Source organism: Hippopotamus amphibius, chromosome 4 (genome assembly GCF_030028045.1).
Source record: "Hippopotamus amphibius kiboko isolate mHipAmp2 chromosome 4, mHipAmp2.hap2, whole genome shotgun sequence".
In the NCBI taxonomy this organism is placed as follows: domain Eukaryota; kingdom Metazoa; phylum Chordata; class Mammalia; order Artiodactyla; family Hippopotamidae; genus Hippopotamus; species Hippopotamus amphibius.
Window position 1 is genome coordinate 16,733,830 of NC_080189.1, and position 25,981 is coordinate 16,759,810.

Genomic DNA, 25,981 nt, shown 5'->3' on the forward strand with positions numbered 1-25,981 from the left:
AGCACAAATTCCCCAAGTGGGCCAGTGAGAGTGATAGTAGGCAGGGGTACGCCTGCTCGCACGCCTTGGTCTCTGCATCCATGTATTTTACCATGGAAACACAGCACCATTAAATGATTATGGGTTTGGTAAGTATTGGAGTTCTTTCAACTATCCAACTGTACAATTAGGGACTAGGGAAAATAACCCTGCTGGGTTTACAGAGATAGTAAACTCTCTGTAAACCATTCCTAGTCCAGGACTCCTTTTTTAACTGGACCTCATATAATCTCTACTCTAGTAGGGGACCATGGTGCTGCTTCATACCCCAGTCCTTGGGTATACATGTTGATTTAGACTCTTGTCCAACAGTCTTTAAAATATTTGGACGTTTCTTTCTTCCCAGTGTACAGCTACCCAAGTAAATGGACCAAGTAGATCCTTTTAGATAGAGTCTGGGGAAATGTTGCCATAGACTCTTACTATGATGTTGCAAGATTCTTCTCCTGGGGACTTGCCCTCTCCTTCAATCAATGGATTGTATCTTTGAAAACTGGCTTTAGTCCAGAAATGGGGCAAAATGTTTTGACCCTTTATTGGAGCATTTACCCTCGTATTTCTTGGTCTGCCATTCTTGATTTCTTTTGATTGTATTGATTAATACCTCTTTTATCTGATGACCTATCTTGCCTTTGGTAGGTCATGCTGTATTAACCATTTGGTCAAGCCTTCAAGGCTGCAACTTCACTCTTGCAGTAATTGCATCCACCTTGCTTTAATGGTTAAGTGCTGCCGCATGTGCTGTATTAGTTTGAAACTTTATAATCCTAATTGCAATCAAGAGTGCTCACTCTGTAGGATTTCCTACCATCAGGCCTAACCTAGAGAGGAAAGGAGAGCTTCTCATCGATTACACCCTTCTCACCGGCATGTTTCTCCTTGTTTTGGTAAGTGGAGTATCCTTTGGACCCTCTTGCAGAACATAGTGCACTGATGGGCTTTCCAGCTGTCCCTGGTGTGCCACGGCAACTCTAACTTGTCTATTTCTGTGAGATTTTGATTGCTTCTTCCTCTATCACAGCAATTCTGGCATTGCTACTTCACTTAACATGGTCTGTTTCTTCGTTCAAGTTTTCAAATGCCATTCTAGTATTAGTGTTAGTCCTAGTGTTAGCACCATCTTCTGGGGTTCCTGACAGCGTGTTAAGTTCTCTATTGTAGATGAGTGCTTCCACACTGAGAAACTCTCTTTCATCCAGCTTTAAGCCCTGCCTCCACTTTGTCCTCCACCCTCAGGGTCCAGTCCCATGTACACTTTCCCATTCCTGCCGGTACATATTGGTTAGGTCTTAAAGCTAGATTTTTCAAGATGGATTCCTTTTTCTCTCTGAGCAGCCCCTGCATGTTTCTGGCTGGGGACATTGGTGTGAAAACATTATTAGGTCATCTGAGATCCTACCAGGAAGAGTAGATCTAACACTAGAGTGGCATTTGAAACTTGAATAACAACAACAACAACAAAACAGACCATGTTTAGTGAAGTAAAGATGCCAGAATTGCTGTGATAGAGGGAGCAGAAATCAAAATCTCACAGAAATTGGCCTGCTAGAGTTGCTATATTAAGGACAGCTGGAAAACCCATCAGTTGACTATTAAAATCCCAAGTGAAGTCAGAACTATTTCGAGGTAGAAGAATCTTTTCTTTCTCTAAGGCATGCATTATATGGTGATATTCCTTTGACATAGGAATTGTGTCCCTCAGATTCATGAAGCCATGAATCTGAGGGACACAATCTGAGTAATTTTGGCATATTTTGTCTCTTTCTCAGTTGTCTAGGAGCTGTTATAGCAAAATAGTCTAAGTTTGCACAAAAAGAAAATATGATTAGTTTTACCAGCAGAAGAGCATTTTCCTCAGTTAGTTAAGGGTGAAGAGTATGGCCAGTCATTTCCTGGAATGTCATACTGTCAACAAGATTATAGATTATATGGCTTCTCTGAATACCTGTAATGATTTGTAGCTGGTAACTGTGGTAACATCAGTCCTGTCTTTTAAAAAAATATTTTTTGTCAAAAACAAATTTTCTGAAAAACAATCTGCTTGGTGAATCTTATCAGCATTAAAATGATAATTTTTACTGGGAAAGTTGTCAATTATGGGGCAGTCAGAGATGGACATTAGTTTTCATGGAAGACCATTATTATAATTGTAGCTGTTTGGGTCATTAGGTAAATATTTTCATGTAAGGAACTTCCCTGGTATTCTAGGACAAAGGTATAAAACCCAACAGTTACAGTTTTGTATGCAGTTTTGGCCATATTGAATATAAGTATCTGAATAAAGCATATTTGTCCTAGAATCAGAATGGCCATAAAAATATGAACATCACAATTAAAATAGTTAACATGTAAATCGAAATGTATATCAGTGGCCATTGTTATAGGCTTAATGTCAGTTATACCTTAATTACAAGGTTAAGGCTTCTACTTCCATGAAGTCATCTGCATCTGAGGAAGATGCTCTGGATATCACGTCTTAGGCGCTTCATACAGATTGACAGGTTTGTGGTAGCAGTGTTAACTTATGTGGAGAATCCTGTGCCCTAAATTTTGCTCTCCCCCAACCACCACCCTCCACCCTGCTCTGGAGACTCAGTTTTTGATCTGTAGCTTGTATCAAGGACCTTCAGATAAATTAATGGGAAAAGCAGAAACTATCGGAGAATAATGACTGATGGGTTTGATTAATAAATTGTAATTACCAACATTAGAATGGAGGGATGCAGAAGGCTCTATTGAGGAATATTAAAATGTCAATCAGTACATGAGAGTCAGTGATTACCCTTGAGTGAGGGCATATTATGGACAATAAGGGCAATGATAAATTTTCAGAGCTCTTAATTAATGTCATAAAGTGTATTATAATTAAACCCAAAGAATTAGATTTTTCAAAGATAATTCTAATAAAGTAACTATAGATTCACATAATTTGCAACACTGTCAGAAGTTATAAAAAAATTGGTTATTATAATTCCATTTATAAAGACATTGTTTATTCTCATTCAATTTAGATGACCATATATGTTTGCATTTTGAAAATCATGAGTGTTTATAAAAATTTTAGCTTAAAACCACTAAAATCAGTATAGGAAGCTTTAGGAATTTCAGATAAATTAGATTTTCTACGAGTAAATAAACCCTAAGCTTGCATAAACTACAGTATTAATGGTACCAATTTTACCCTGTGATAAAGCCAAGGAAAAGGCATATCATAAAACTAGCCTAATATCCAGTGATTCGCATTGCCAGGCAAGGGTACACCTATCTGTGGAAAACCGGGATGAATAGTTTGTTGACAGGAAAAAGTCAACAACTTGTGTGTATGAGGAAAGAGATCAGTTCGTGGTGACTGTTAATTAAATATTGAAGGTTCAGCTCTGGATAGGACAGAATTAGTCCGTAAGTCTGTAGATCATGGGTTAAAACTAGTGCCATTTTTTATTAGTCAGAAAAAAGTTTTCCATTAGGTTGGTTGAGTTTGCATGTGGGTCACTCAAAGGTCAAACAAGTGTTGTTTTTTATTGGTTAGAAAAAAGTTTTCAGTGGGGTTGATTGGTGGAGGTCTGCATCTAGGTCACTCCAAGGTCTTAGTTACTCATCAGCTTCAGCTGGTCAGACGCTGAAACGTCATCACTGGTTGTCAGCTTCCAGTGGTTAAAAGCAGTTGCGTGGGAATGGCACAACCAGTTTGAGATCTGCTCTAATTGGAAAGGTTTCCTTTTACTTTGTGAGTTATCAAATTGCTATGTTATTTATATCCCACTGGATAAGTTTACAGGAGTGCTACAATAGTTTTGTTTCAAAATTTTATTTTTATTTTCCTAGAAATAATGATCTTTGCATCTAATTAAGCTTAGGATGAACATGTTAGATATTAAATATAAAATGTGTAAAAGAGAATTTACATTTTTCAAAAACGAAAGGGAGTATTTGAGCAAAAATGAAGTTCTCTGTGTTAAGATAGATATTGATTTAGTCTGATTTTATAATTCCCTTGGGTTTGCCTTTTGTAATACTTTGTGAGCTTTGAATATGCAAGTGGATGTGGCAAGGTTTATTTTGTTGGTGGTGGTTAAGGTTTTGGAGGCAAGAGCAGTATTAACTCTTGGGTTGGATCAAATCAAACAGGGAATCAGGCTACGGTCAGGAAATTCCCTCACCCAAACCTCAGTTAAATACGTAAGCAATGAAATAGTTTGTTTCCAGTAAAGCCCTTTTTCCTGTTTTCAGCCAAGGCTGTAAAACTGAGTGCTGTTTAGTGTATGCCCTAGATTGTGCAAGAAAAAGAGGCAACAAAGCTTTAGCTGCTCAGAATAACTGTTGTTTAAACTTTATGCTAAGAAACTCAAAGAACTTTATCCCTCAAGGTTCTTGGTATTTATAATTCTGAAGTCAGTGAGCTCCAGAGCATCTGACCTCACATCCCTGTTTTCTTCGTTGACAGTGATGAGCAATATAACCCTTAAAAATCAGAGTCAGGTAAAGTTCCGTTAGGGCATCTGTTGGTACCATAACACCAGATTTGGGCCAGCATTTAAAAATGGGTGATTAGGAATCTGTCTCTTTTTGCTGTGCTAAGATCCCAGCAAAACCTCCCCATTGCAGGTGGTCTATGGGAACTTGGTCCATGAAGGCTCCAGTGTGGTTCTGTTTATGTCTTTATGTTAGACAGTGATGCTGAAGCCATGGCCACCGTGACTCTGCCAGACTAGAATCCAAAACAAAGCATAGAGCTTGTCACACCAGGCTCATTTCCAAGGGACCCACCACAATTCTGCACAAGCACAGTGCCTAGCGCCCCAGTTGTGGCTGGCCTCGTTGTTTGTGTCTAGTATCAGCCTGGCTGTCAGGGCTACACTGGACTCTATTTCTTCCTGAAGTCGGAAGGTGGATAATCAATAGGGGGATGGGCTGATACACTCACTCTGTGCCACTGAATCCAGTGTTGTTCGTCACATGTGACACCCTGGAGGACTTTGTCAGCAGGGGGTTGGAAGAGGTTCTAGCAATAAATGTACTTATGTGTACTGTGTTATAAAGAACTTTCCGAATGCATTGCCTCATTCGATGCTTATAACTACCCAGTGGCGTCGGAGAGGTTTGTATTTTTATGACCCCTTCCAGGTGAGGGTTCCAAGAAAGTGGAAGGGTTAAGTGGTTTGCCTAGCATGTTGCCGTATCTATAGCGGTTGCGGGAGAGTATAGTGAGGGGGCATATTTTCCGGGGGTTTGGGTTTGGTTTTTAAAGTCTAGATAGCATGAAGTTTGTAGTTGGGTCACAGTATGGTAGCAGTGACTTTCTTGATCAGTTAATCAGAAAATATTCATGGCATGCCTGTGATGTTTAAAGAACTATGCTAAGTTGTAGAGATCTGTTAAGAAATATTACAAGGACTTCTCTCAAAGAGCTTATAATTCCATTGGAGAGAGAGAACATGTGCATGTAAAATAACCAGCAACTTAGGGCAGCTGTTCATCGATGCCAAGGGAGGTACAGGTGGTAAGGCCTGTAGGTTAGGAGGAGAGATTACAGTGAATTGAGGGGATCTTGGAAGATTCTTTTTAGATTTTGTAGTGGAAGTAAAATTGAGATGCTGTAAATGAAAGAGTGGGAGGCATTCTAAGTGGTTGGGTTCGGAATTAAAAAACAGCAAAAAAAAAAAAAAGGTAAAATGGGAAAAAATGGTAATATAAAAGAATAAAGCATATTTTAGAATATAATTGATCCCATCTCACTGTAGACAGGGATTTATCATGGCTGGGAGTGGGAGACTGATGTAGACAAATTGGCTGGGAAGATTATGGATGGTGCTGAATGTTAGTATGAAGTTTATTCTGTAATCGCGATGAAAGAAGTAGTCATTTGAGTATTTAAGATTGAGGCTGATATTAATAAGAAAACAAAGAAACAAAACATTTTCCCTGGTGGCATGGCCCAAGATAGAAGGAAGAACACAGAGGGAAACAGACTGTCAATGGAGAGACAAGTTAGCAGATGGAGCAGACATCCAGATGTGACGTGACCAGTCCACAGAGCTTGCTTGATGCCTGCTGGACGTGGGGTCTGGGGTGGGAGAATCCCATCACGCAGCCAAGGTTGTCTTCAGGAGTCCCTGCTCAGGCCCTGCACCACCTTCAGCGTGCTTGCCCTGGGCTGCTGGCTTCCCTGTGCACACAGCAGCCACAAATTGTTGCTGTAGCTCTAAAGAGAAGTCTTATTCACCTGTTTTTTTGGTCAGTCCATCAAGAGTGGCTTCAGCAAAGAGGAGGAACTTTTCAAGTGACTCTGATGTGAAGTCATTCCTGCTGATTTGGTGCCATTTTGTTTCACATTGAATAGTTTGTGCCTCATCTTTGAAGTGACCTGCCTATCTAACCATTTGGTCCGCTGGACTTTGTGTCCTCCCTGGATGCTATTTCTGTCAGGCAGTGATAACTCTGATGCCAGGGGCTGTGTGGGTTGTGGCTGGCTGACACAGCAGTAAACCCAGGGACGCCAACTTGTCCTAATAATTCAGTCCAGGTGTGTTTTACAAAAGTGCATCCTTTCCTGGGGAAATGATATTCTCATTGACAGAGGAGGCATAGCAAGACTTGTTTGTAGTGAGTATGTTTGGCATCCTTAAGACCACCCCAGTTTCAGTATTCACCAGGAGGACTCATAGGACTTGGTATATATTACTCACAGCTGTAATTTATTATAACAAGAGGTGACAAAGTGGAGTCAACAAAGAAAAGGCACATGGGGTAAAGTCTGGAGGAAACCAAGTGTAAGCTCCAAAAGTCTTCTAACGGTTGCAGAGGGTGTGCTTCATTTTTCCAACAGGAGTTGTGACAACATGTGTGAACTACTGTCTCCCAGTCTCATCAGAGACTCGGTGGCCAGGGTTTTATTGGGGGCTGGTGACAAAGCACCCCCTGCCTAGCACATACCCAACTTCCAGAGTCCCAGAAGGAAAGCAGGTGTTCAACATCAGCTTGTTTGTACAAACGGTTCAGGCACGTGAGCCACCCTTAACTGTCTTGGAAACTGGGGAACCCCTCCTGAAGTTCAAGTTCCCGAATGCCAGCCAAGGACCAATGTCGCAAGCAGGTTTTTGTAAGGAGAGCAGAACTTGCTCTGTGAACTCCTCTGCCCTGAGTGATTCTACTGTTACTTAAGTTGTTGAGAAAGGGATATTGATGCAGAAACTTTTCAAAATCCAGGAGAGTCTGATGTTAAGAGGTTATGTTTCTTGAGGTGATATTTGAGGTTGGGGAAAAAAGAGAAGGATTCAAGGAGGAACTGCAGAACATAGAGGACTGACACTGGTTCTGGTCATGTGTCCATGTGCAGTAGATTGGAGAGAGAGAGGAGAACTGGGATGTGTTTTAGGAAACCAAGAGAGGAGAGAGGACCAAAAATTAGGAAATGCTCATTAGTATATGAAATGCTGCAGATAGGTAGGGATTATGAGGACTGCAGAAATGCTGTTGGGACTTCTTTTAATAATGTGTAAATTGAATTTTTTTTTAACTTAAAGTTATCTGTACACATTAAGCAAGACTTAGCCAGTGTCTTAAAAGCTTTCCTGCCCGTCACATCTTTCTGTTTTCTTTGGATCACTTTACAAAAGCCTTGTTTTAAGATATTTTTGTCATTGATCTGCATTAGTTTGTATGGCTTAGATTTCACAGGCAGATAAAAATGGATGAGCTTTGGGAAAGCGAAAAAAATTCCCTGAGAGTCACTGTGTACTTCTCTCTGGTAATTATTTAGGTACAGAAGCAGCCAAAAAGCCTCTCTTCTTTTCTTGATGGAAAAGTAATTCTGTTTATTCATTAAGAGGATTGTGTTTGCCATTCCATTAATCTCATTGCTGCTTGCTGGCAAAAAATGGAAATTGAAAGCTGCTTGTTTTGAGTCCAGACATCCCAAGGGGATCATGAAAGTGTCTGCCTTTCCTGTTCTACCCTTGGACTTCTCCCAGACTCTTAGTTCTAGGTCACCTGCGTCTCTCGTGCTTCGTTGCTCTCTTTGTGGGTTCTCGATGTTAGGGTCGTATAGACCTCTGAGATAGATGACCACTGTTATAAACAATCATGTGAACCAATAGCAGCTTTTTTTTTTTAACTCACAATAAAAATGTATCAGAACCTCATTTATTTAGGCTTTTTTGTGGCTGACTTTGAGTGGTTAGTGGTACAGCAAACACTGGTGCCTCCTCTCTCATACTCGAGAGGATGCTGGGATGGGAGACTCTTGTGTGGTAGGAGGTGGCAGTGGCGAAGGGCCGACTGTGGCATTTGCCTTCCCAGTTAGCTTAAGCCTGGCCTTGCTCACTTCATTGGACTTCAGGAGGGCAGATGCACACTGTGTTGGAAGTGGTTTTAATTCTCTGTCTCTTGTTCTAACATCCCAGGGCTTCCAGCAAAAATTCTCCTTCCACAGTAAAGAGATCGTGGCTATCAGCTGTTCCTGGTGCAAGCAGGCGGTAAGTTTGGGGATAAAATAAAAACAAAGTGGGTTCATGTTTTATCAAAATTGACTTGGGTCTTTGCTGGAGTTCCTGTCTGTAAGCGGAACGTTATCCTAAGTTATGTATCATTTCTCTCATAGGACACATGGAGAAAGAAAGAGGTTAAAACTATAGGACTATAGCGTAAGTGAGCTGGGAGAAACTATAAATGAATCCCTCTATTTATATACTTTGAAACCTGGGGTTATAGATTGGAAAATCCTCTCCTGGTTCTATCCCTGGGTCTAGAATCGAGAGCTTTTCACTCCTTGGGCACTTTTCTCCCCAACTACACTAGATTGTTGACAGAGACTCCCATAGTAGGAAGTTGCAACCTTAGGTAATCCCTCTAACACAGGAGTTCAGGCATCTTAATTTAGGCATTCAGGTTCTTCTGTTTTTGATGTGAGTGACTTTTTTTTTTTTAAGGGCCTGCATTAGGGTAAGAGTGGTCTTGTATCCTTCTCTAGGTTTGGATGTTGTTATAGTTGGAGGTATGCTCATTGAAATGCAACTCTTTCTTACATTCGAATACATATACTCTTTAGGACCCAATGGTAATTTCCCTATTTAGTTTTCTTCCCTTTTTTTCATTTTCTAACACCTTTGTCCCAACCAGATGGTTCATTTTTTGTTTCTTCCTTCAACTAGACAATGTATAATCTAACTCACAGGTTGGTAAACTATGGCCTGTAGGCCAAATCTGATGGCTTGCTATTTTTGTAAAACACAGTCCATCCTTTATATATTCTCTGGCTACTTTCATGCTATAGCAACAGAGCTGAGTAGTTGCAGAAGAAACAGTATGACCCCGTAAGACTAAAATATTTACCATTTAGTCCTTTTAAAGAAAAAGTCGGGACCCCTGCTCGCAATTCGCCTGTTCTTTTGAATGACTATATAATTGGGATACATTGTCCCCTCACCGCACAGCCAACCTGAAAAGAAAGGGCTGTGCTGTTTTAGCTAGGTAAAGAGTTTGAAGGAAAACTTCAGGCCTCTGCACACATCAGTTTTACCGAGCCAAACAAGGCCATGCGACGGGAGCAGCAGAGGCATTTAGTTAAAACACATGAAATTAACATTTTTGTGGGTCAAAAACTTTTTTGAGTTTCGGCAGTTCCATCAGGTTCCACCTAACAATCTCTCTGGCATAATTTCCCAGCCCCCTCATGTCAGGAGGATCTGCTGTCACTAAGGAGGGGCACCTTGGTCTGGAAAGCTCCGTGCTCGCTGGGTCACCCTCCTGGCATGTTCTTTTATTTTTGACATTTCCATCTCCTTTCAGTTAGTTGTTACACAAATAATCTTTGTGCTTCTGTTCAAGAACATGTTCACAAATATAAGGCCATCCTAGTCCTTGAATGAAACTATGCCATCAAAGCAATATCTCTACCTGGAGAGGAAGAAGCTGATTTAGGGCCCAGGGGTCCCCAACTCTGTCTGTGCTGCTAGCTTCCCTGATCTAGTGAGATGCCACTTGCCAGATAGCATCAGCCTGGCCTCAGATAGGCTGTGCCTGCTCCTGCCCCCGTAGCTGCCAGGTTGTGGTTAGATGGTTGATCCCGGGTCATTTAATTAGGGAACTCAGTCGCACTTGACAGTGAACACATGTGCTCTCTTTTCATTAATCTGTAGTCCAATTGAATCACTAAAAAGTAAATTTCACTTGACCCCTGCGGCAGAGTTTTAGTCAATTCCAAGTATTGATATCTTTGAATTTCCCAGGTTCCCACATTGTAGAAGTTGATTTTTCAAGGACTAAAAATACAAAACATTTTAAGACAGTCTATAGTGGTGGTATATTTTAACACTACAGGTAATTCCTTCTAGGATATCTGATATCAAACAATTAAGTGCCTTCCATGGGCACTTCCTGCAACAGAAAATAAAACTGGTTTGGGGAGCTGAGTTTCATAGATTCACATCCTGACACTACCGCTTAAAAGTCCTGCAGTTTTGGACATAGTTCTTAGTTTCTCTAGATTAAAGCTTACTCAGGTATAAATTGAGAGAGTTGGCATAGGCAGTCTCTGAGATCACTACCATTTTAGAAATACAATAGCCATTCATTTGGGGGGTTATTTGAATTGCTAAAAATAAAATCACTTTCTAAAGAAGGAATTCAAATGACATTTCTCTGGTATATCAAATTATTTGCAGATCACAAGTAACTGGTGGTAGTGGAAATTATTATCTTATTAATTAGTATTTCACGCTTCATTAATTGATTTAGTAATTTGCCACTGGATCATGTCAGATCTTGAAGATGTTCAACAATGAAGACAATTGCCCTGATGTGATATAATTGGGGTGGCTGTATTTGCCAGTTTTCCTGAGACCGTCCTAATTTATGTCTGCTGTTCCAACATAATTATTACCAGTGCTCCCCTTCCTTCTTAAAATTGTTTCAGTTAAGAGGATAAATTATGTGGTCACATTAAGTATAATCCAAGTAGCTAATGTTAAATTTTTTAAAAAAATCACTATGATGAAAATTTTAAAGCCCATAATTGTGTAACAGGGATTTTATGTTTATTAGAAAACAAATGTTACCACACATCATTATCATTTTACAGTCACAAAAAAGATGATTGGAAATACGATTGGCCTAAGGTTACTCGGTCTGTTGGGGTATAGAGTTAAGTCCCTAGAACCGAGGTATCGTCATGATCATTAGTCTACTTCCTTTCAAAAACCAAAAGCACTTGAGACTTGCCAAGTATGACAGGACCATTTTTTCCAGTGGTCCTGAACAAACCCAACAGAAGCAGTCTCTTTGTTCCCTCTTGGATTAACAACTCTCTAGAAGAGACATCTTCTTTCTTGGGTCCCCTACACTGGAAGGACTACCTGGGAAAGATTTACATCTATGGATAGAAAAAGGAGAGGCAGGTGGTTGACATTGTCTTTCTGCTTGTGTTCATTTCCTTCTCAACATCATCCCAGATCAACCAAGTCTGTGACCAGTGCAAGTCAAGTGAAACAAAACCATGTGCAAAGTTAGCCTTCACAGACCCCTCCAAGTCTCTAACGTCTTTATGTAATTATCCTATTAAAAGGTTATCAAGTTTTAGCTGGCTTGTCCTACAAGACAGAGTTCTGGTTATCAATTGTTATCAGTTTGTAAAGTGGAATGAATTTGAAATCTGGTCTCTAAGTTCCTGGGACTGGTTGGGCAGTGATGAGGAGTGTGTGCCCTCAGTGTGTGTGTGTGTGTGTGTGTGTGTGTGTGCACATGTACTTACTCTTTCTTGCAGCAGCATTTTCCTTTGCACAGAATTGTTTACTGGCCTGTTTTTCCCTTCAGTTTCACAATAAGGTGACCTGCTTCATGCTGCATCAGATTGAGGAACCCTGCTCCCTGGGGGCTCACGCTGCTGTTATTGTCCCGCCCACCTGGATCATTAAGGTGAAGAAACCTCAGGTAACTGCTGGGACCCTGGTGTTGCTTGGCCAGCGCAGAGAAAAAGTAACCGCTGCTTCTTGCAATTCTCCCCCTGACGAGTCTCTGGGTTCCAACGATCTCGGCTCACTTATCCCCATGGTCCCGTGCTTCCCAGTTCATCCCATTCGCCCATCACTGTACCGCATCGGGCTCTCTCATGGAAGCAGCCTCCTCTTCCCAAATAAATCAAAGTTCCGCAGCAGGAGCGTTTCCTCCCCGCTCAGGTGCTAATGTTCTCTTTGATGGGCGCTCTCCTGAGCTCATTAAGGACCCGTGGTGGGTACAGCTGATTCTTACACAACTCTCTTCTCTTCCAGCCTGGGCAACCCAGGGAGCAGCTGTGAGGGCGCCCTGTGCAGGCTTCATTGTTTGGTTGCGATACCACCACTTCCAACCTGAACGCAGACTGTGGGTCATGACCTTCCCCAATACACGAGGCCTGCTTAGAGAGCAACACTCTTTTATTAAGGCAAAGTAGAATTTATCCTCTTAACACCTGGTCTCACTCTGTATTCGACCCTCATTGTACTTTCTGTCCTGGAGAGTTTCTGCTGCGATAGTCTAGAAAATCTTGGTGGTTTCTCAACAAGGTCCTAATCTGTGATAGAAACATTTCTACCTTTGTACTGTACATCTTAGACAGTCATCTCCAAGGTACAGGATGGTAGACTTTTAATGTTACAAGGAGAAGATTCTACCTCCCCCAAGGTACAGGTACCTTAGGGAGTCTTCTTGAATGTAGTATCTTTAAAAGATATGGAAGTCCTACTTCAAATGGTCTCCAAAATCATTGTGCAGTGTATTCTCATTGACTCAGTTTTATTTAAAAACTGGTGGATCAGGGACACCATATTGCTTCATGTGTTTTATATAAAGTTTCACCTCTGAGTAACACGTAGGAATCATCTTTCCAAGTTACAATTCATGGAAGCCCTTGGAAACTCTTTTCCAGAGGCAAGTACAGTATCTACACATTAAAAAATGGAACATCTGGTCATTTTATTTTACATTTTAGAGCTGAGTGTCAAGAGATGCTAAATAACTTGTCCAAGGTGACATAGCACGTCAGCTGCATACTACGCCTGAGATTCAAAGTGTACCCATTTCCAATTTGGTGTTATTTTAAAACCTCTTTAACATTTTTACTTTTTGTGTGTGTGTTTTTCCCCTAAAATTCAGTAATCTCTCCATGTGCTTTATAGTAAATATTCAGTTAAATCAGCACGTTTTCATCAAAAACCTTGATGGTTTCAAGAAGGCTACTAGACATTGTGATGTAATGCACAGTCTTGCTCTAAAGAACCAGGTAGCTGTTTTAAGGCAAGATCAAGGAGAGCTTCACAAAGCAGGTGGATTTTATTCTGCCTCCTTAAAGAGGGGTGGGATTTAGATCAGTGGAGAGGGATGGCACAAGCAAGGATGCTTTCTCCAAAATGATCTCCATGGGGCTGTGAGACTAGGTTGACTACAGTGGAAGGTTTGTATAGGGGGGTGCAGGGGATGGGTATAATGTTGCTTAGGCCTGGCTGGGGGAGATTTTTTATTCATGTCAACTTTATCCTTTTAAGCAAGGGAGTGATAGAGTAAAATTGTAGTTTAGAAAAAAAACAACTAACACAAGTGTGTAGGATGACCCAGTGGTCTGGGATTTTGGACCACGGAAGATAGAACAGGAGAATCAGAAGACTATAGCACTCTGTGGAGACATTCTGTTTACTTTTCTAAACTTTAAAAATTCTTTTGGTCGTGAAAATTTTCAAGCAAGTGAAGGGAAAGAGGAGATCATAATGAATTCCATAACTATAAACTTTTTTTTTTGGTGTCAGATATTTTTAATGTTCTGAAGGCATAAAACAGATCTATACCTGAAACACCACAGATAATATGGAAATCTGACTTGAAATACAAACTCTGCAATTATCATTTCACTCCTGAATTGCTTGTTGCAATATTCAATAACAGTTGTCTGCTTCTTTCTGACTTGTCAGTTCTTTCCTACAAGCAATACTACTGACAAAACATTGTACTCATTTGTCTCTTCCTATCAAAGCATTTCCTTATTATGTGTCTTGTTCAACATTACATTTAAATATACAGATTTTAACTCACTGTCAGAATTCTGGAACCAAGACCTCATATACCTGATATATTTCTGTTTGAGGTCGGGTCCTTCTTAGTCTTCATTTCAATCAATACTTTTCTTATCCTATGTCTAAATAATAACCCTTAGTTATTTGTATGTTATATCATTAAACATCTTTTCTGAAAAGGAACTGATCTGCAGTGCCAAGAATAGTAAACATTAAAATAACTACATTAGACACTTGAGCATAAAAATGTATAACCATGAACTTCTCTGCTATTATTGTTTCATGTGTCCCCTGCCACACCATATTTACCTTTTTGTAATTAAATTTGTTTTGAGATTCACATGCACTTGTAAGAAATAACACAGATGGATCCCACATACCCTTTACAGACTTTCCCCTCATAGTAACATCTTGCAGGATCATAGTATAGCATCATAGCAAGGATCTTGACATTGATTAATCAAGACCCAGACCAATTCCATCACTACAGGTATCCCTGTGTTACCTTTTCATAGCCACATCCGTTTTTCTCCTAGTCCCACCCCATTTACTCTGTCTTCCTGAAAGTGGAAGTCTTCCTTTTTTTTTTTTTTTGCTAGAGCATTTTAAAGCATATTTTAGCATATCATTTAATCTGTAAATAGTTTTTGTTTCCCGGAAGGATAACACTTTAGAAAGACCACTACATACCATTACCTCACCCATCAAAATTAAATAATTTGAGGTGGCATCCTTAAAATATTTTCTGATCGTTTCAAATATATCTTTCCTACAGTTATTTTTTTCAAATTAGGATCCAAAGCCTGCAACTGCCTCTTTGTTGACTGGTCTCTTAAATCTCTCAGTCTCTAGCAATCTCCTCTTATTTTTCCTGCCATTTATTTATTGAATAAATTGGGTCACTTTACCTGTAGAATATCCCATATTTTAATTTTGGCTGAGTGTATCCTTTTTGTGTTTTAAGATGATTTTCCATATGGCTCATGTTTCTTGTAAAAAAATAATATTTTGATATAAGGACTCAGATTCAGGTTTAATTTCTTGGCAAAACGACTATATGGGTAATGGTGTCTTTCCCTATAATGTTGCTTTTAAGGGAACAATATCAGGCTGTTCACTCTTAGTGATGTTAAGATTGATCCGTGAATTCAGGAGCTGTCATCCTAATCCATCTATTATAAAGTTGTCCATCAGTCTTTCATCTATAATTTTGTCCATTAAGGATTGTTCCCTAAATCTGTTATTTCATGAGGGCTTGCTAAAGAGTGATTTTCCAATCTTTATTCTTCATTTTTTAGCTACAGTTTTTCTGTAAAGAGACCTTTCCCTTGTTACCAGCAAATATATATATAACAAATGCTTACGTGTTTGCCTTTATGTGTAGATTTTCAGAATAAGAAGTTGGTATCTTAGCAACTTTTATTAAGTGGCTGACTGGTGGGGGTGGTTTTTGGAGAGTAGTTCACAATCTGGATGCTAAAGTCCAAAATTTTTTTCATCACACACCTTTTTATTATCTTCTTTGATGCAGCACATTGTAATAATAAGAATGAAAGCTACCATTTATTGAATGCTTTACATATATTAGGAAATACTTCAGGTACTTTACATTCAGTATCTCATCATCAAGGGCTCTATGGGTCATGTATCCTGTTAGTCCCACTTCACAGCTGAGGAAACTGAGGAATAGAAACGTCAAATAAATTAGCTGGGGCTATAGAATTATTAAATAGTTTGAGGTGGCATTTGAACCCAAGAATTGTGATTTTGGAAAAAAAGCTCTTAATGTATGCCATGCTGCTTTACCATGTTGCTAAAATCAGATATCTTTAAAAATGTGGTGGTCCCGCCTCCTCTGCGCTCCAAAGCCATCAAATAATTTAATCAGTTAACTAAGTTCTATGTAAAGGGTGGTGTATGATGAGCTTGGGGGCCAGGTGGCAACAGAGTAGTGGTGAAGCCGGGCTGCGTAGATTCATAACCTTGCTCTACCACTTAATAACTTGTTTAATCTCAACTTAATCTCTTCTGCTTCAGTTTCTCAGCTGCAAAGGGTAAATAGTACTAGTACCTAATTCATAAGGTTTCCATGAGGACTAATGAGCTAAAAAAAGAAAAATAAAACACACAGAACAGCACTTGGCTCATTGTAACCACTCAGATGTTAGCTCTTGTTATCTTCCTTCTCGTTGACTTTTAGGACTACAGGATATCAGGTGAAGCTGTGCAACAACAGATGGTAACAGTGGCCCGTCATACAGGGATCAGGACAGACGTTATTGATCCCTGAACCTTCTGTATTACAGTGAAAGAAGATGTAAAGAGGGTGAGATTTCCAGTGGGGAGGGTAGAAAGAGACAAGAGAAGGAGCCATAGCCTGACATCTGCTCTGTTCCCAAGTGCACCTTGAAATACTGCTGTAATGGTTGTAGTTCACACTGTAGTGGGATTGTGTATTCACTAGCACAATGCCTGTCCCATGGCAGAGAGTCAAGACCTGTTCATTTACTGAATGAAAGAACGGAAGGAGACTAGGACAACATCCACACCCAGAAAGTGGGAGGAGGAAGAGAATGCTGCAAGAGCGAGAGGGAACTATGATAGCATAACGTTTCACTGTTACAAAGGCAGTCATCAGTGTTACATTCTGTAGACATGAAAATGCTAACAAGGATTGAGAAAAGTCCTTCTGTTTGGGACCAGATAATTGACCATCAAAACTACAGTTTGTAGAGTGTGGAGTATGGGTGGCAACCTATTAGTGATGGTGTGGAAGCAGTAAGATGAGAGAATTTGTTGGAGACATTGGGAAATGTTCAAAAATTGAATTTGGAAAGTAGATGGAGAACAGATAAAATGTTTTTCCAACTTTTAGAATTTGTGTATCTTTCCTTCTACATCTCTAATACTTCTGTATTTTTCTGTGGCACTTCTTAAAAATGATAGAGCCTTAATTGAATTAAGTAAATGTTTAATTAATTGACCACACTCAGAGATGCTGTTGCATGCAGTGGGAGGTCCAAAGATGAATCAGATGTTCATTTGATGCCCACAAAGAGCATACTCCATAGTGGGGAAAATAGACACAATAGTCTAAATCATTGGTCAGAGTGTTTGTGGATACTGGAGAGGAATTCAGCCACATGTAAATCCTTAATAAAAGTGTGGCTTACAGATGTCTGGGAAGGTTTGTCTTTTTGATCAGTGTGCATCTCTTGGGAGATACACACATATGGTCATGAGAGGAAGGGGCCAGACAGGTTAGTTGAATCAGCCCTGGTCAGTGAGATGCCTACACATCTAAGGTGGAGAGGGGTAAGTGCCACCTAAGATGTAGAAACACGGTGGAGACATGAAGCAGGATTGAGCAGCTTCAGTCATGGAGAGGAGCCTAGGCTCAATGGAAAATCTGTCATTTGTGCTTGATCTTGAAGGGTGTGGGTGGCATCACTGGGAAGAGGGATGAGGAAGGACAATGCAAGTTGATATGACATAACTGAGAACAACAGTGAAGATGGGTCATCAAATAAAATCAGCTTTATCTGTGATGTTTGTGTCTAAACAAATGCCTTGAAAGAACAAGAGTAAAGGAAATCTGCTGGAGTGTAAAATGGTCAGGAAAAGTGGGTTGTAAAGAGGTGGAATTAAACCATGTATTTCCCTTCCCTGCTGAAAGATGGCTGGTTCTGAGTGGCCATCTTCACACAGCTCCCAACTCCATGACCAGCTGTGGAGCTGGTAGCTGTGTAAAGCTTGGTGGTTAGGGAAATGAGGGCTACCTAGGTGATTTGCTGGGTTTCATCACCAGATTACTTGGAGAGACCTAGAAGTTAAAAGATGATGGAAGGTAGATGACTGAAAGGAATTAAAATGAAAGAAAACCAAATTTCAGCAACCAAGCTTGAATCTGTTGATATAAATTCAAAGTTATATTTAAAGTTACAGATGTCAGTGTTTGTCCTCTGGACTGAAATGTTAGCAGATGATATTTTGACTGGATGAATGAGTGAAAGATGTTCAAATACCAGTGCAAGCACTTGGAGCTGATGGAGCAAGACCTGTGTGACATGAACTTTTTGTGGGGTCAAGTTTGTGGGAGGAACACTAGAGGTGTGTGTTTTTAATAAATAATATCATTCTCTACTTAATGCTTTAATATTTGGCTTTCCTAGTTAAAAAATATCATAGGAAGATGTCTATATTAATACATATAGATTTGACTCTTTAAACTACTGTATATATCCCACACTATGGATATTTTACAGTTTATTTAAGCCTACTCCTTACCAATGTATATTTATATTCTTTCTAATGGTCTACTTACAAATGTCACAATCAACTCCTGCCTAGCCTTGCATCAGCTTTCTTCATGCCAGTCCTTATTCCTTATGATTGGATAATCTTAAAATACTGAGGTCCCCATGATATGTAATAGCAATGGCCAACAATCTCCCTCAATGCTCAAGTGACTTCCTTTGATCAGTTCTAAAGGTCAAGCAATACCTTGATTTGGCCAAATATGCCTGAAAGCTGCTGAGACCCTGTCCTTAATTTTTTTTTTTTTTTTTTTTTTTGTATTTTTTTCTTTTGGCACACGGGCTTAGTTGCTCCGTGGTCATGTGGGATCTTCCTGCAGCTAGGATCGAACCCGTGACCTCTGCATTGGCAGGCGGATTCTTAACCACTACTGCCACCTAGGAAGCCCCTGTCCTTAATTTTGGAATGAGCTTTCTTGACTCTTCTGCTTGCCTTTCCTCACAGCAACCTTTGCTGCAATGGTATAGCTGAAACAGGGCAGAGTGAGAACGTTCTTTAATAAAGTCCATGGATCACCCTCTTATCCATCAGAGTTTTGTCCAGTGTATGATAGAGGAAGACTTCATTTGGGATGCTGAAGTGAGATATCTTCTCTTTAGATCTATCATTATAACTGATCCTTTAGGATCCCATCACCTGAGGAAATCCCTGAAGAATAATAAGAGTAGTAAGTTAGGTTTCATTCACAGTTGAGCGATTCACCCGTAGGATTTTGTAACAGCCCAGGAAGGAGTCATAACTATGATAAAGACTGTGTTGATAGGATTATTTTTGTGACAAGGTAATGCTGCCCCAATACCTGGTCCAAGAAAACAAAAATCCTGTATCTTTTCTTAGGACTTTAACAAAAGAGTGGGCACAGAATGTACAGGGGGTAAATGCTGTTGGAATCAGAAGGATGTAAAAATCCAAACGAGAGCACAATGTTTCACTGTTTGGTCAATGTTGTACTTGCAAAGTGAGCCCTTGGTATCACTGAGTTAGCTGCCCTTGATAACAGGGATGCTTTGTTTTAGGACACAGGACAAGTATTAAAGGTTTCTTGACTGTATCACTATCAATTCTAGACAATAACGTCTTGGTATAATTTTTCCATTCTTGGAAAGCATCTTGTTTTGTTTAACTCTCACAATACTGACCAGGCAGGGTAAGTGATATTGTGGATTAGCAAAGCTAGAAGACTTGTCTTGGCCAAAACACAACCCAAATCTGCCTTCACATCCATCTGTTCCTCATTGAATTACACTGCTTTCTAGAAGTGCTGTATTGAGACAGATCCATATTTACACAGGAACAGAAGGAAACCTGGGGAATTTGGATGTGTGCTGTGAAGTTCCATACTGCTTATCTTTTGCTATTTGACCATCCATAGGGCTGTAAGCTTGCTCAGAGCTCACATAGAAGCGTCCAGGTACTGTAAGTCAACCACTGTGCTTGATTTTTGCCCCCTCCTTTTTCTGTGAGATGAAGGCCTCAGATGTGTGTGGCTCGGTGAGGCTCAGAAGCACTTTGTGTTTAAAACAAAGACCATTTTGTGTACCCGTTCCCTATTAAAGTTGAGTTCCCTGCCTGCTCTGTTTTCAGCCATCAAGCCTTATTTTGATGTGTTTTTCTAACTCTGTGTTTCTCAAACATACTTGATCATCAGAATCACCTGAAGAACTGTGATTTCTGCGATCAGGCAAGTTTAGGAAGCAATCTCAGCTTGATCCATTCAACCTATCTCTTGGAGTTTAATTATTGAGTCCTGGCGAGAACCAAGGCCCACAGTGTGTTCCTGCAAGCACTTGGTGTCCTGCGTTGCTCTTGGTGCTAAATGAACAAAAACAACAAAGAAGTTAGGAAGCAGTCACTCACTTCCTAAGGATCCTTTTTAAAATCAGGAAGACTCAGTCAGTGTTGCGAACTCTAAAAATAGTGATTGATTATTTCCACAACGATTTGAGTGCATACTGTGTGCCAGGCGTTTGTGCTGGGTGCTGGGGATATAGAGCTGTGAACCAGGCAGCTGACGTTTATGGAAGTGCTTCTCATGGGATGGATACCAGATTAACTGCTTCACATACCTTTTCTCATTTAAACTCCGCAACTGTCCTGTGAGGTAGGTATTATCACCTTCAATTTTTTTTTCAGCTCTTTATTGGAGTATAATTGCTTTATACTGTTGTGCCAGTTTCTGCTGTACAACAGTGAATCAGCTGTATTTATACATATGTCCCCATATCCCCTCCCTCTTGAGCCTCCCTCCCACCCTCCCTATCCCACCCTTCTAGGTCAGCACCCATCATTGAGTTGATCTCCCTGTGCTATGCAGCAGCTTCCCATTAGCTATCTATTTTACATTTGGTAGTGTATATATGTCAGTGCCACTCTCTCACTTCATCCCAGCTTCCCCTTCTCCCCTCCCCTGTATTCTCAAGTCCATTCTCTGCATCTGCATCTTTATTCTTGCCTTGTCACTGGGTTCATCAGTACCATTTTTTTAGATTCCATATATATGCGTCAGCATACGGTATTTGTATGACACTCTGTATGACAGTCTGTAGGTCCATCCACCCCACTACAAATAACTCAATATCATTCCTTTTTATGGCTGAGTCATATTCCATTGTATGTATGTATCATCTTCATTTTAAAATTAAGAAACTGTTTTTTCAAAAGTTTGACTGACTTGGCTGAGGTCACAGACCTAGTGACAGGGAAGTTCAGAATTCACACCGAGTCTGTCAGATCCCACAGCTCTCACTTCTTACCCCAGAGATCAGCTTTACCACAGTACACATGGCTCCTCACTCTGCCCTTTGTCCTTCAAACGAGGTTCTCAACCCTGGCTGCACATTAGAATTCCCTGTGGAGCTTTTACTATTCTGTTTTATTATTTTATTTTTCTATTCTATTCTACTATTCTATTCTATTCTATTCTATTCTATTCTATTCTATTCTATTCTATTCTATTCTATTCTACTCTGGGGAGCTTTTAAAAAGTATCTTTGCCTGGAATTCACCCCAGACAATTTCAATAAGATTCTTTGGGGCCAGGTACCAGCACGCAGAGCATCATTAAATGCTGTCAAGTAGATACTGCTGCAGCTGGTCTAGTAGTTTGCAGCATTCTTCTTGGAACCTTTGGCTGATTAAATGTTTAAAGGTTCTGAGTAATTTTTCTTCTTTTTTAATAAAACTGAAAGTAGTCAAAATAAAGCAAATACTCAAAGAATGCAAAAGTTTTTCCAAAGAGGGACATAATAGTAGATCTATTCAAAGAGGAATTCAGAAACTCGGAGATCTGCTTGCAGGAGAAGTATAGTCTAGAGTGAGTGACAAGAAATCACCGGAATCTTGAACACCCATGAACTTCTGGATTTCTTTTCTGGTGAGATTCAGAGAACCTGAAGACTCTTTTAATCTGATGGGGGAGGAAAGCCTTGGGACAAATGGTGGTGCAAGAAATTGTCCTTCATCCTTGGTGAGCATGGGCCACAAACCAACTTATTTTTTTCATGGTCCAAATGAAAGTAAAATAAAAGCCAAATAGTTTCAGTCTTGCTAACTTGGATGTGTTAATATATGTACTCTAGACTAAGGTTTATTTTGAATGCTTTAAGAAAAAATACTCTAAACTGTTGAAGAATAGATATCTAAGTTTCTTCAAGCTGTTTGAAAACATTTAATTGCTCAAACAATGCATGTGTATTTACTTATATAAACTTTTAGGTTAAGAATTATGTATTTCAGGCTTTCAACACTTTGTAAAACTATGACATGGTAGTAATAGCTTGCCTTTATGAAGATAGAAATCTAATTAATTATTGACTCTTCACTAATTAAATATGGTTTTGCCTTGTCTTCAGTCAGTGAGCTGTGACTGTCTCTATAAAATCCCTAGAAAGATAAAGACAGAGAAAGTAAACTTGGGGTCACTGTGTTTCAACAAGTTGGATGCACTTCTGTGAGAAGGAAAAAAAAAATGTTACCAGGGAGGGAGGACTTTTAATCCAATGGATCTTTAGTCAGAGAAAGGAGGAGCAGTGACTGCCACTCTATTATTATGAGTAACTTGAGTCTTCATATTTTAAAACCAAGCCATTAATGCTGACAGGAGAGTTGGATCATAAAGTTCCAGGGGGGTTGAGTCATTTTATGAACAGGTCATTCCCTATAAAAAAGTAAACAGAAAAAAAAAACAAAAAGCAAAACGTGAAAAATGGCCTCCTTTTTTACATTTCCACATAGGTGATCTCCATACCAGGAGATGAACTTGAACTTGGTTGGGCGGGAGACGGACCTGGTTGGGCGGGAGACTGGAGCCCCTCAGAGAATTTGGGATTCTTCCATTTTTACTGGGAGGGTTGGCAGGTATAACATGTGTTGTTATGTGAGTCCATGAGAGCCTCCAGGGTTCTAGCTCCCTGCCTCTCCGTGTGGTGGGGAGTCAGTCGCTCACTCTGAAGCACGCGACTGGGTTCTGTGTGTGGCTTACCCATGAGCAGTGGCTTGGAAGTGTCAAAGCATGAGAAGCATGTCATCGAACAGCATGTGCTGCCGTCACCTTCTAGATGGTTCTGCATGGGAAAGCTCGTGGGCCGTCTGCCTCCGAGCTCAGGTGGTCCCTTCTTTCCCTACAGAACTCTCTGAAGGCTTCAAATCGGAAGAAGAAGAGAACAAGCTTTAAAAGAAAAGCCAGTAAAAGAGGAACCGAAGTAAGTCTTTGGGGATGGTGGTCCAGTGAAATCCATCCTCCTTTCCCAAGCCTCCTCTGCCTGACTTGACCTGGCCAAGCTTATTTTTCTGATCTATCTCCTGCCACTCTTTCCTTCACGCCACTTGAACCACACTGGGATTCTGCCTATTCCTTTTATATATATAACACACACACCTCCTGCAACTTCAGAGTCAGAGCATTTGCACCTGTGTGTGGAAGTGTTATCCCAAAGACAATAAAGGTGAAGATAAGGGCTAGAACGTTTCTGGAACACTTTGAGTATACAGAATGAAAACAAAAGCCTGGCTTAATTCTTGGGGGCAAATTATAGCTTGAGATACATTCTCACTATGAGTAAGTCCTGTGAAACAAGATGCAATGTTTTTGGAGGGAGGTTGTTTGGGTTTTTGGGGGGTGCTGGAGTGGGAGGTGGCAGTGGTGCCAGTCATTTCTCACTTTCATTGTTCTGGGGCTGCCTTTCAAGTCAGGGATGTGTGTGTCAACAGTGCTGCTTTCTTTCTTCAGCAGGAAAACAAAGGTCGTCCTTTTGTGATAAAACCTATCTCTTCTCCTCTCATGAAACCCTTGCTTGTGTTTGTGAACCCCAAGAGTGGAGGCAACCAGGTAAGTCAGCGTTCATGAGTTTCACTTGGAAGCTTTGATGCTTTCTTGAAAACACATTCCCAACACCAAGTAGAATAGCACCACGTAGGACCCCTAGCATTGGAAGACAACCAGTTTCTCCAGTAAGGGACAGCCTTACACGTGACAGGGCCAGGCCAAACCTGGAGGGTCTAGGACTTATCTGTCTACTTCCACACAAGACTTTACTAGAGGTACTCAAAAACCTAACTGCTAACATTTTACTTACGGATTTTCAAGAAAGAGCATTCTGTAATCTCTTAGTTACTATGTTTCAGGTTTCTCAACTCCTGTAGTTAGGAAGCCCTTTATGAACTTATCTTTCTTTCATTCTATTGCATTTTAGACCCAGCTGCTTTTTTCCCTCTTTTCAGAGGAGACAGAGATGAATGATTTATTATTGAAGATTATGAGGAACAACAGACGCCACCACGGCTGGCACACATACATCACCTCTCACAGCTTCCATTCGGTCTTTGCCCAAGTCCTGTAGAATAACTAGTATCAACTTCATTTGAGGATAAAGAAATGGCCTTAGAAGAGTTAAATTTAATGATAACTCTAAAATTCACAGCTCTTTAAGGGATAGAAATTATTCCAGAATGCAGGTCTTTGGCTTCTCATCTAGTTCTCTTCCCACTCTCTCAGGCTTCTTTTCTTTTTAAGCTCTTTATTGGAATATAATTGCTTTACACTTTTGTACCAGCTTTTGAGGGACACAAAAGTGAATCAGCTGTGTTTATACATATATCCCCATATCCCCCCCTCCCGCGACTCCCCCCACCCTCCCCATCCTGGCCTTCTAAGGCATCACCCATCGTCGAGTAGATCTCCCTTTGTTATACAACAACTTCCCACTAGCTATCTATTTTACAGTTGGTAGCATATATATGTCTATGCTACTCTCTCACTTTGTTCCAGCTTCCCCTTCGCCCCCTGTGCCCCCAACCCCGTGTCCTCCAGTCCATTCTCTGCATCTGTATCCTTATTCTTGCCCTGTCACTGGGTTCATCAGTACCATTTTGTTTTTGTTTTTTTTTTTAGATTCCATATATATGAGTTAGCATACAATATTTGTCTTTCTCTTTCTGGCTTACTTCACTCTGTATGACAGACTCTAGGTCTATCCACCTCATTACATATACCTCCATCTCATTCCTTTTTATGGCTGAGTAATATTCCATTGTATATATGTGCCACATCTTCTTTATCCATTCATTTGTTGATGGGCATTTAGGTTGTTTCCAGGTCCTGGCTATTGGAAATAGTGCTGCAATGAACATTATAGTACATGTTTCTTTTGGGATTATGGTTTTCTCTGGGTATATGCCCAGGAGTGGGATTACTGGGTCATATGGTAGTTCCATTTTTAGTTTTTTAAGGAACCTCCAAACTGTTTTCCATAGTGGCTGTACCAACTTACATTCCCACCAACAGTGCAGGAGAGTTCCCTTTTCTCCAACCCTCTCCAACATTTATTGTTTCTAGGTTTTGTGATGATGGCCATCCTGACTAGTGTGAGGTGATACCTCATAGTGGCTTTGACTTGCATTTCTCTAATGATTAGTGATGTTGAGCATCTTGTCATGTGTCTGTTGGCCATCTATGTGTCTTCTTTGGAGAAATGTCTATTTAGGTCTTCCACCCATTTGTGGATTGGGTTATTTGCTTTTTTGGTATTAAGCTGCATGAGCTGCTTGTATATTTTGGAGTTTACTCCTTTGTCAGTTGCTTCATTGGCAAGTATTTTCTCCCATTCTGAGAGTTGTCTTCTTGTCTTGTTTATGGTTTCTGCTGCTGTGCAAAAGCTTTTAAGTTTCATTATGTCCCATTTGTTTATTCTTGAATTTATTTCTGTTGTTCTAGGAGGTGGGTCAAAAAGGATCTTGCTTTGATGTATGTCATAGAGTGTTCTGCCTATGTTTTCCTCTAGGAGTTTTATAGTGTCTGGCCTTACATTTAAGTCTTTAATCCATTTGGAGTTTCTTTTTGTGTGTGGTGTTAGGAAGTGTTCTAATTTCATTCTTTTACATGTTGCTGCCCAATGTTCCCAGCACCACTTATTGAGAGGCTATCTTTTTTCCATTGTATATTCTTGCCTCTTTTGCCAAAGATAAGGTGCCCATATGTGCTTGGGTTTACCTCTGAGTTCTCTATTCTGTTCCATTGATCTTCCTTTCTAGTTTTGTGCCAGTACCATACTGTCTTGATCACTGTGGCCTTCTAGTATAGTTTGAAGTCAGGA

The 25,981-nt window shown here is 40.2% G+C and overlaps 1 protein-coding gene across 2 annotated transcripts in view; it reads left to right on the forward strand.

Moving 5' to 3' along the window:
* DGKI (diacylglycerol kinase iota) overlaps positions 1–25,981 on the forward strand; it is a 456,175-nt gene that overhangs the window by 210,020 nt on the left and 220,174 nt on the right. For both annotated transcript variants that reach the window (XM_057733401.1, XM_057733402.1), the window contains exons 7-10: positions 8,442–8,513; positions 11,848–11,964; positions 23,018–23,092; positions 23,620–23,718. In XM_057733401.1, coding sequence (XP_057589384.1) covers positions 8,442–8,513; positions 11,848–11,964; positions 23,018–23,092; positions 23,620–23,718 — 363 coding nt within the window. The remainder of the gene's footprint in view (positions 1–8,441; positions 8,514–11,847; positions 11,965–23,017; positions 23,093–23,619; positions 23,719–25,981) is intronic.